Source organism: Pagrus major, chromosome 11 (genome assembly GCF_040436345.1).
Source record: "Pagrus major chromosome 11, Pma_NU_1.0".
NCBI classification, from domain to species: domain Eukaryota; kingdom Metazoa; phylum Chordata; class Actinopteri; order Spariformes; family Sparidae; genus Pagrus; species Pagrus major.
In genome coordinates, this window is record NC_133225.1 from 10,700,873 (window position 1) to 10,712,730 (window position 11,858).

At 38.5% G+C, this 11,858-nt stretch overlaps 1 protein-coding gene across 1 annotated transcript; it reads left to right on the forward strand.

The window, feature by feature from the left end:
- The first annotated feature begins 529 nt into the window (after positions 1-529).
- scamp4 (secretory carrier membrane protein 4) lies at positions 530-8,952 on the forward strand. Its single transcript, XM_073476770.1, has 7 exons — positions 530-629; positions 1,158-1,184; positions 1,480-1,608; positions 1,756-1,912; positions 5,494-5,595; positions 6,956-7,073; positions 7,212-8,952. Exons 2-7 carry the CDS (start codon positions 1,178-1,180, stop codon positions 7,398-7,400), a joined length of 702 nt encoding a protein of 233 aa, XP_073332871.1. The 5' UTR covers positions 530-629; positions 1,158-1,177; the 3' UTR covers positions 7,401-8,952.
- Positions 8,953-11,858: the final 2,906 nt, after the last annotated feature.

The window sequence follows — 11,858 nt, forward strand, 5'->3', positions numbered from 1 at the left end:
CTAAGTCAGGGTTGCCATGTTGTGGGTTACTAGTTGTGAAATGAAAGGAGTCAGAGTGAAGTCTGGTGCTCTCCTGGTGGCTTTTAACTTATCGTGAATTAGGCAAATTAGACACGTTATATGACCACGTGTTGTAGAATTGATAAATAAATTAACCCTTTACTTTGTGCACTTACAAACTATCCATTCAAATACCGATTTAGATATTTTTGAAAGACTAAAACACAGATTGTCACTCGCCGCTACCATCCACAGTTTTGTCGGTACCAGTGAAAAACACTTAAATGTTGATAATTAACGTCAACAGTTGTTCCGCTTGTCTGCCCCAGAGCGATAAGGCCATGTTTACAGATTGGGGGGGGGACTGTAATTGCACTGGGTGGGATGCACACGGAGGGGGTGTCATGTTGGGAGTCACGCGTTTCCCGTTTACCGCTCACGTGAGTCCTGGGACTTGTAGTTCTTTAGGCCTCCGAGCGAGTTGCTCGTAGACGGTTGGGAACTACACGTGCGACGGTGCGGCGCAGTCGCAGTGTCCTCGGATAGGATCGGAAAAAAAGCGCATCCCGGAGGTTTCCTGGACCCCTGCAGTTGTCGACGGAAACGTAAGGAGATCAACGCTATCCCCGGTAACGTTGGCACATCTTTACCGAGCTATATTCCGCTTTATGTTGACTTGTCAGCTGCAAACGGCTTTTTATTCTTTGTCAACCGCCACCCGGGACGTCAGTGAGGCGGCGACGTTGGATAAAGAGACTCCGCTCACTCTGCCTCTGTTGCTGCCCAACATGCTGTTTACTGTATATTATCACACACGAGAACTGCAGTGTAACTTCGTGTAGGGACAGTTTAAAGGAAAACCGGACAATTGAATGTTTTTTCTGTTAAAATTAGTTGACTAAAGTTGGAATAACATTAATGGAGGCGCGAGTGGGACCGTTTTAACTTTCACTTGTACCTGGTTAAAGGTTAACATTAGCATGTAAACTGTGTGCAGTGTTAGCAATGCTGTTAAGTCGTGAAAAACAAATAATGAGGAGTAACTATAAATAATAAGAAGGCATATACAGATTGGTTCAAGGTTTCCTGCCTCTAATTGTATGTATTTGTGAGTGCAATTGTGTTTATTTACTTCTCTGTGTATTCCTATTATCCAGGAAAGAAGAGGGATTTCAAAATGGCAGGTTTGTCACTTAAAACAGCCTATCTATCTATTTATCTATCTATCTATCTATCTATCTATCTATCTATCTATCTATTTACCTATCTATCTATCTATCTATCTATCTATCTACATATCTATTTACCTATCTATCTATCTATCTACATATCTATATCTGAAAAGTGCCACTAAACACTCCACTGTTCCTCATTCCTGTCTCCTCTGCCATGTATTCAGGCATGTTGCAAAATGTAAGAATAGTAATCTATACTAGTAAGACAGATATATTATTGGTGACACTTTCCTTCCTGTTTCAGACCGGTCGAATAACTTTCCTCCACTGCCTCAGTTCCTGAGAATAAAGCCATGCTTCTACCAGAACATAGAAGAGGAAATTCCAGCACCGCACCAGCAGCTGGTGCGGAGAGTCTACACGCTTTGGATGTGTGAGTTTTTCACATACAGTATATTTTCTAACTTTGTGTTTGTGTGGAAAAAGGTGATGCATCCTTTCCTATGCTCGTAATTGGAAAAAAAAAAAAAAAAAAAATCAATCCCTATGCTTTCTTTCATATCTCTTCTCTCCTCTGCAGTGTATTCAGGCACGCTTTGTTTAAATGTGATATCATGCATTGCTTGGTGGGCTGGGGGTGGAAGCGCCACCAACTTTGGCTTCTCTCTACTCTGGCTCATCCTCTTCAGCCCTTGCAGTTACACCTGCTGGTTCAGACCACTCTACAAAGCCTTCAGGTTAGTCACTCATCCACCAGAATCATTTGTGAACTTCAGTTTATATGAAGTGCACATCACCAAGTACGGCACTTTTACCCATGTAAAAACTAACACGTGCAAAGAAGCAGAATCCTGAACAAACAGTACAACCGCTGATAAAACGACAGCATTATCAGTGGAAATGTTTTTAAAAGTGTAAATAGGAGGGGGTACAGAACAGAGAAAAAGCCTTTCGTTCAAAAAAGGGAGCTTGATGAGCAAAGGCTTCAATCGCCAAACTATTAAATAACCAGTGTCATGAGAACGTGATGGATTGTACACAGTAATGAGACAGGAGATGTGTAGAAGTAGCTAATACATTTAAATCATTGTGAAGTATCAGGTGGATTTGGAAATCAGCCCTCACTTGTTTTGGTAGCCAGAGCTGTTTTCTGATCAGACCTCTTGGATCTTGTCTGGGCTCTTGAATCTGTTTTCCACCAAATGAATAGCTCTTGTTGCTGATACAGTAAGGGAGATCAACAGAAAAGTGCACTGCAATTGTCAATTTTGGTTGTTATAATAGTGTGTACAAGTATTTCTGTGTCTGAATTGAATAAAATGGTGCATATCATGGTTACCTTAAGAAAATGCTACATACCTGATAAAAGACAGTTCAAAAACTGAATGTACCCATTAATATTTATCTAAAAATCAATGAAAACAGATTTGTGTATGACAGAACCAACTTCTTCTGGGTATTCACATGTTGACCACAATCTGTGGAAAGAGACGCATCTTACCAATCATCTTTTTCCTTCTTAGCAGTCAAAAGGTATCGCTTCGGCTGTACACAGGAAACCCATGTGGGGCGTGTGGTTGTCTGTCTTTCGTTCACATCAGAGTATACGTGGACATTAACATTGAATTTGCTCAGAGTAGTCCGTGATGAGTGGAAGAAGCACCTTATAGCCGTGAGAGTTGATGTAGTGTGTGTGGGTTCAGAGACCACCTGAGAAAATATTAAAGTTTCAATGACTGTTATGAAAACTTTGTGTCATTAGAAATACTCAAAGAGTTTTGGTTGCTTCAGATTATCAATCGTTGATCTGTAACTTCCGGAGGATGGTTTTCTGTCAGATGATTCTTCAGTGATATATAAACCAGCAAACCGCAACATTTCATGTCAACTTAGGCATTTCTTTTGGACATCATAAGAGTATCTGCAGGTCTTGAACAGTTAAAAGAATCATTACAAGCTATTAAAAAGAAAGTTTTAAATATTTTCTTACATTTTTGCTTTAAGTAGTAATGTTAGTTACAAATGTTCCGATAATAATAACATAAACATCTTTCAAGTCACCCAAAGGACACTTTTAACAGATATAACGGGGTGTGTGTTTTTTCTTTATTTAGTATTTTCAAATATACAAGCGTTATCACTGTTGAACACACCTGTTACTATTTCCAAGTACCATATTTTAACAATGAGAAAATAAAAGCAAACAGATAAAAACTAAACTGTAATATACAGGGGCTTAATCAGTATATAATGCAAGTAATTCAGAAAAAACCTCAAGGCACTTGAGCTGTGAAAAATCTACATTTTTAAAAATGAAACTATAATGAAAATATTATTACACATAAATTCAACCTCTTTGTTTTGCATAAAAACACAAAACTGTACAATATACTATTCAAAAACAGGTATCACATTCTTTGTTACTAACCACTCATGTCCCACAAAAGTTTACCAGTATTACAAGTGTAAAAAAGATTGTGCTTCCTCTATTTGACAAAATGTACTGTATGGAGCTAAATCAGGGTCAAATGTTTTGTACTTGAAAAAGTAAAATTTGAAACTGAAATTTCAAGTTTTGATCTTGAATTTTGAAAAATACATCAACGTATTCAAAATAAAAATAAATGTACAAAAAGTTTTTTCAAGTTAAAAATAATTATGATCAACTCTGGTAATTCTTTTGAATAAATCATTTATTTTCATTTTTCACTTTCATATGTTTTGATATTTGGGATCCTATTTCTTTCAGTTGCATGTTTTATCTTTTCAGATTCAGATCTTAGTTTTTTTTCAGTTTCAAATCTTTTTTTCAGTTTCAGATCTTTTTTTTTCAGTTTCAGATCTTTTTTTCAGTTTCAGATCTTTTTTTCAGTTTCAGATCTTTTTTTTTTTCAGTTTTAAATCTTTTTTTCAGTTTCAGACTTTTGACCCTGATCTAGCGTGGGGGGCATGGCATCAACTGAGAGGGGTGTGAAATCATGACAGACAGCTTAACCAAAACGCTACAGACCTTCCCCTATCATGTTGCCTTCAGGGAACGTAGGATCTAAAACGATTCGGCTACGCCACATGATTGGCAGTGAAAAAACTACTGTCAGTGACAAACTTCCATTTGCACACCATGCACGAATATCCTGCACAGCTAAAACTGTTTTAATTTCCAAGGCTGTTTAGATGTGAGATGTGGAAGCTGTTTTAGACAGTACTGAGGACTAATTGTAGTACAGGAGCGACAAAATCACGCCAGATTGTGCACAGACACCCACACTTTAAGTACTGAAATGTCCGACTGTAGCACTGGACCCAGCACACAGGTGAGAAAAGTAAGGTTGGGAAATCGTGATAAATATCAAAATGAGAGGTCGTTTTGTGTTTTTTTCAGCACCCCATGCATTCCTGCAACCACAAAACAGCACTACCTTTAATCAAATTAACAGCAGTATCAGTATTTTTCACGCAATACATAGGCTAACATTACTGCCTACAACTGCGTTAGCAGCCACTCGATGCTAACGTTAGCCCTATGCTTAGTACATAGTACTGTACATTCATTACTATCCAAATGAAACGGTACTTTTAAGAATTCACTGCATGGATAAATATCGTAGGACACTATATAAATCCAAATAGGATAGAAAACAAAAGAAAATATAATGATGGAAAGAAAAGTCATAACAATAATGATAACAAAGTACAACAGCTACAACAGCAATGACAAATAAAGAATCCATCCAAAGTACACATATCACAAAGCAGCAGGAAACGCTGATGTAAACGAGTGAATTTTCAGTTGCGACCTACACAAAGCCACAGATGTGCCCTGGCACAGACCCTGAGGGGGAGCATTCCAGAGGAATTATTGTATCCGACTGTCGGGGAAGCGTCACACGCCCAGAAAATAAAAGTGGGATTGTTTACACATCGGCTTGTTCACACAGAAGGCTTTAGCTCAAACATCATCACCTAATAATGGGAAATGCAAAAAAATCTTAAATGAATTCATTGCTTTTTATCGGTTAATCCATCCATCCATTTCAGCCAGCAGGGTCCAGGCTGAGCTAATTTGTTCAATAATATCATTAAAAATTTTTATTATATAATGCTGGGAAGTACTGTAAAAAATGTGGCCATATCATCCCTATTTTTTTTCCATTGTACTTTCATAATTTGGAGAGTATGATTACAAAACAAGTGTGAACTTCTATGTGGTATTAAAAAGAATGATTGTGTGTTGACTAGTAGGAGGAAGCAACATGACAACAAAAATAGAGCAACTCTTGGCTTATTTGTTTTGTCTTGTATCATCCTTTGTTCTCAGGGCTGATAGCTCATTCAACTTCATGGCCTTCTTCTTCATCTTCTTCCTCCAGTGTGTCTTGGCACTCATCCAGACTATAGGCATTTCTGGCTGGGGAACATGGTGAGTTGAACCAAACCAGCTTTGAAGACTGTGCGCATGTTTCCTGCCAGTTTTCTACCAGAGAGAGTGTGTGAGGTCATGAGGGCTCATGTCAAATGATCAAAGCAGATGGAAAATGTGCTTTCCATCAGGCACTCACATGTTCAAGTGTCTGTTTAAATTATGATGCTAAGATAGATTTAACACTAGAATATGACCATTAAGATAACACTTGATGAGGTTGTTACAGAATTAAGTTGCAGCTTTTTACATTTTTATTTACTGACAGTTGAAGCCTGTTTCTGACTTTCTGTCGTGGCGTTGGTGTGGCTGGTTTGCAGAAACATCAGCCTCTTAATGTTAAATTTAAATAGGGTATGAATAGTATTTCAGATTAGGGATCGACCAGTATGATTTTTCAGGGCCGATATCAATTATTAGCAATTGAGGAGACCAATAACCAATATTTGGAACAGAATCTTAATTTAGAATAACCAGTGATGAATTGTAAGTACAGTTTTGAGGTACTTTACTTCAGTACTTTGCTTCAATTTTCTGCTTCTTTATACTTTCACTCCACTACATTTATTTGATAACTTCAGATTCAGAGTATTCAGTGTTGATAGGTTATTGAATGTGACATGTAACCAGTCGTATAGTGTTGTGGGCAGGACATTGAGTGACTACGGAGGGAGAATGGATGCTGCTTCAGAACCCAAGTATTGCATTTTTTTCAAGGTAGTCAAAAAGAAGGTACATTTGAGTTGTAGAAAGACAGGAGTTCAACTCTGAACACTGAGGTTTCTAACTTCTATGGATTTTGAGCAAATGCTCAGCACATTTCACAGTGTTACTCACAGATTGGTTATAAGTGAACAATTATTGATAATTATGACAAAATTTTACACAAATGTCTAACAGGATAAAATTGGGTTAGGGTTAGCCCTAACCCTAACCCATAAAAAGTTGTGACATTTTATATCCAAAGAGTCAAAGGTCATCTTCACTGTGACACCATTATGTTCTGCAAAAAATGATCTGGCCACTATTCATAGCTCAGAAATGGCAACTTGAGTCGTGTGTGACAGCAAGGCGTAATTCTAGTTTAAAAGTATTTCTTTCTTTTTTGGTTATCCATTTTTTAATGCAAACAATTCTCCAAAAACTGAGTGATATTTATGTCTAGTAACTGAACATCTACTTGTGATAATAACATGGTGACCCATAATCATTATGCTGTTTGTCACTGCATCTGTTTCCTCACTGCTTAATGGCTCATTAGTAACTTTGTAGATTTGTTTTAAATCCACTTTGTTAATTTGATGACTGTACGACTGACTAACCCGTACTACTCCATCTCACTCTCACCAACACCTCAAAGCGGCTGGATTGCGACAGTGATGTTTTTCAGCTATAATGTGGGCTCCGCTATAGTGATGCTTATCACATCTCTGCTCTTCACTCTGGTGACTTTTTTAATGGCACTGGTCCTCATTAAGGTGAGTGAACACATACACTAAAAACACAAACACTTGCCTGTTGTTTTAGTCCCTCTTGTATATCATCCCACAGATACTTAAAAACAGACAAAAACACATTATGAACTCATCTTTTCCCCCTTTCTTCTTACATGGCAGGTGCACAGACTGTACCGTGGCGGTGGCGGTAGTTTGACGCGCGCTCAGGAGGAGTGGAGCAGCGGGATGTGGAAGAGTGCACCAGTGAGGGAAGCAGGGTTCAACGTTGTTGCTCAGACAGCCCAGGGGCCGAGCTTGCCTCAGTACCCTACCGCAGTGCCGAGCTACCCTGACAACAGTCAATGGTGATAGCTGAGAGTCGCCTCTAGATGGAGACAGATAGCTGGCCTTTTTCCTGAGGTGCACAAGAAAGCACCTCACAGCGTCATATCATTTCACCCTGACATGATAAAATGCATATTCATATTTTTTTGAATGAGAGGACAGAATTGAGTTTTATCACAGAGTTTTGTCACTAAAGCTCATTAAAGCCCTACCTTTGTAGTGTAGGGTTATCTTCAAAATGTACCATTCCATTTCAACTTTGTTTACATCTAGTTTATTAAAATGAATGAGAGAGAAACACAATTTTATGCTCAAAAGAAATTTGCTATTGCAAATCTGCAATTGGAAGCTTAAAAAAAAGAGTATGAACTGTTTCAGGATGACAGTATGTGAGGGACGTGTGCCTTATGGACCTTTTATGATAGCATTGTTTTATGTATTGCCAGACTTTGCATGCTAGAAATCATAGTATGCTGATGAACAGGTTTTTTTTCTTTTGCAACAAGAGAGAGTCTTCAAACAGCACGATTTTATGAAACCTGTGTATTACGTGTATTCTGGCAGAGGTTCAGTTTATTTTTGATACGTCGTGCTTTATATTTCTTCACGCTTGCCTGCTTTGGCTGTGATTTCTTGAAATGCGCCTTAATATTGCGTGCAGATTTCGCATGTTGCCTGGCTTTTGCCTTAACAAGTGCTGCTTGTTTTTTTGTTAGACTAGAACTACGCTTCGGTGAAACAACATGTGGAAACATTGCAAAAAGTTGTTGGTGCGTAATCCTCTGTGTTTTTTCACTGAGCACTGATGTGCCAAAACACTTGGCTCTTTCCATTATTTTCATACTGGGAAAAAAAAGGGCCACACCCAAAGTAGATGTTTTGTACTCTCGGTATTTCTCAGTTTCTGTCGTTCCAAAGCTGCACTGTTTGCTTTTAGTGGTCAGCGCCCTGTCGTGAAAGCACCTTATCAGCTGTTGTCAATGTTCAGTCACTTTCACTTTCCCCCAGATAGACTGAATTTCTGTGTCCAGTGACTGCAGTGTGCTTGCATGCAGCCTATCACGGGAGTGAACAGGAGTCTCATATTTCAAATGAACTGACCTCATGTAACCAATACAAACAGATACAAACAACTGAACTGGCTGACAGAATAAAATACTGTAAATTGATCAGCAGTAGAGTAAAATCTTGCATGTAAATGTTTTTACAGGCTGTTTTAATGCAGTCTGATACTCCACGTGTGGACTAATCTACTGTCGTTCAGACGAACCATGTTAAAGAATTGATTAAACCCAATGAATGTGGATTTTTATGCAGGTAATATAACAGTTGATCTACTTTTATTTTGGCTCAATGAAGCAGTCAAAGCCTGTAAGAAGTGTGAGCACCGACTGGAAGTGAAAGGTGCCTGCCTCATGGTTTGACTATTTATTTTTGATTTTCCTGTTACGAAAGTGTCCTTCATGGCCAACTGCCAAATCGAGTATTTTGATTTTTCTCTGTTATTTGATAAGTGATAAAACGGATATGTAACCTTTAAATATTGCAACATTTCAATAAATATTCTTATTCCCAATCGTGTCTGTCTGTATTTAGATATTTTAAAGGATAAGTTCACCCAACAATGAAAATTCAGTCATTATCTACTCAGCTTCATGCTGATGAGAAGTTGGGTTAAAGACAACAACAAAAAACCCGCATAAAGTAGCTCCATGCAGCACGAGATCCAAATTGATTTAAAAAGACGTTTTTGACGCATGGTCAAGCTTGTGCACCCACTTTACTCAGGGTCTTAAATAACTACACCCTACAAAAATTCATCCGATTTTCCATCAGTATGAGAGTGAGTAAATAATGACTGAATTTTCAGTTTTGGGAGAACTTGTACTTTAAAGGTGCAATATGTAAAAACTGGCCACCTTTTCTTGTTTTACACTGCTAGCACAGGAGCTTTGGACCGCTGGGAGAAAGATTTTCAGGCCCAGGGCTAGCTGGTTAACATGCTAACTTCACTAGATATCTCTGCAACACTACACAAAACTCTTCTTTCTTCACATTGTGTTGATAATTGTTTTAAACTAAAATTCTTACATGTTGCACCTAAAAAGGTTGAAATCTGAGAAAAACTTAACTAAACTATTATTCTTCAGCTTTTCAAAGGCTTTTAAAACTACACAACAAACTAATAACCTGAATAAAATACAGATTTCAATGATACCAGTTGCACTGGCCACCGGTTCTGGATCACTGTCCATACTTGGCCCGTACATGGTCTGATTGCATCTATGTTGCCAACTCCTGCTGTGTTTTTTCTGTATCTGTCCTCAGTGTTGAATCTTTCACCCCGGCATAGAGAAGCTGCTGTCGTATTGATTTATTCAGTTCGAAGAAAGTAAGTGTGTGATAAAAAAAGCCCTGTGAGCATCATAGAAAGACTGAACTAAAAGTAAGCGAAGAAACCTCATTAAATCTTGGGAGATAAAGTAGAGCTGATGAGCAGGAGAGAGGGCAGCTAAAAAAGAGTGCGATAGGAGTGATAGTGATTTTTGAAACTTAAGAACAACTCGGCATAAGCCCACTGGCTTTTTGTAGAATAAAGAAACTGTAAATGATAGCTGGTGAGGGGTTTGTCTTAATTCCCCAGAGTAAATATGCCTCTGCTGAGCATGAAAGCACTTAAAAACTGTGCAACTACAAGTGCATTTTTTTATTAATTGTAGTTTTATTAGACCAATATATAACCTTAATTCTGCCAGAGACAACTTTGTTAAGCAGCACTGTTGATTAATTGAGCAGAGACCCACTTCGACCCTTTCATATCTCCAGTACTTGTCTGAGACGAATCCTGTCGTTAATGACAGAGTGTGAAAAACACAGAGCAGATTCAGGATACATTCCTGTAATTTTGTTCGCTCTCACACTGAAATTCAACAAAAACAAACAGGTCTGAGGTAACTGGAGTCACAGGAGTGTCTGCTCGAAAGCATCAGCACAACAAGCGTGTCAGTTGAACTTTCAGCATCGGCAGGGAGAGACGGTAATCATTACTGACAGCTACCAACACGTCAAACTCCCAATAAAGTTTGTTTTTATAGCCAACAAGGGCAGCGTTTTCAAAAGTTTGACACCATATACCCCAAACTCTCATCCGTGCTGTCTCTGATGCAAAGAGTTGATCCACTGACAGTAATCTACGCCCACATGTCTACACCCTAATCTCTTATCATTGGCATTGGAATGTTTTAAAGGTCCAGTGTGTCGGACAGACTGCGCCGAACGTGTCCCTTTAACACTCGGCGATGCATCATACCAATAATTACCTGACTCTCACGGTCATACCGTTAATGTAACAGCTAATTTCACATTTTTGTACCTTAAAAAGAAGTTCCTAAGCTGTAGTTGAAGCACGCCTGGGGGCAAGAAATGCTAAGATGTAGTGAAGGAAGATGGATTATTTAATATTCAACAGCTCTGATGAGAATTGTTGCAGTAAAACTTGTTGTTCTTCTTCTTTTCTTTGTTAATTTGCGTATCGTATACCAACTTTAAAGGTGCATACTGCCAACTACTGTATCGGAGTCTGTAGATGCTTGCTAAGTCAATAAAAGCAATTTGGCTCTGTATTATTGTCTCTTTATCAGCTATCATTTTTTATCAGATATTATTCATTGGCCCAATATACAATATATCATAATAATAACAAGCTCATTCCTGCCCTTTGACCATGTTGTTGGCAGTCTAACGGGCCAATTCATTTGCTGTTTGTTTCTCTTTTCTTTAAAAAGTTCTAACCCAGGCTGTTTAAGCAGAGGGAAGTTATGAGAATCAAACTGACAACCCACTTCTAAGAGAAAAAATGTGCCTTGTTTATTTCCTGTTCTTTAGGAAATTCAATGTGTTTGGTTTGTCCGCTCTGGGCTACTGTAGAAACATGGCAGTGCAATGTGCATGTGACTCCGTGAAGGAGAATTTGCCCTCTGCAGATTTAAAGGCTCGTTCTACGGTAATGAAAGACTTGTGATTCAAGTCCTCTGGTCCAAGTCTCAAGCAAGTCATTTCTAGGGCAAGTCAAGTCGAGTCAAGTCCCTTTTCTCCCAAAATCCTGCAGTCTTACCTGCAGTCTCCTGGTTTTATAAAGAGAAAAGATGAGGTATATTAGTACCTGTCTAATAATGATATAATTGGCCAATTTATCCAACCTGTTCAAAAAGTTTGACACTGAATTGAAGTCCAAGTCACATTGTGAGTCTTTAACTTCCAAGTCAGGTCTCAAGTCATTTCTTTTTCTGTCAAGTCACGTTACAAGTCATCAAAACAGTGACTTAAGTCGACTCGAGCCCACATGTCTGGTTTGAGGAGATTATGCGCTAATGAAAACATAATTGGGAATATTGTATTCCATTTCTGCCCCTCAATCCTACACACTGGACCTTTAACTGCAGAAGTAAATCTTTCATCTTTTTTTAACAGCCGCCTGGAAAT

Excerpts from the sequence above, each read along its gene's own strand:
- scamp4 (XM_073476770.1), top strand. Across the intron at positions 1,913-5,493 it reads CCACTCTACAAAGCCTTCAG|GGCTGATAGCTCATTCAACT; the intron begins GTTAGTCACTCA and ends CTTTGTTCTCAG. Across the intron at positions 7,074-7,211 it reads TGGCACTGGTCCTCATTAAG|GTGCACAGACTGTACCGTGG; the intron begins GTGAGTGAACAC and ends CTTACATGGCAG.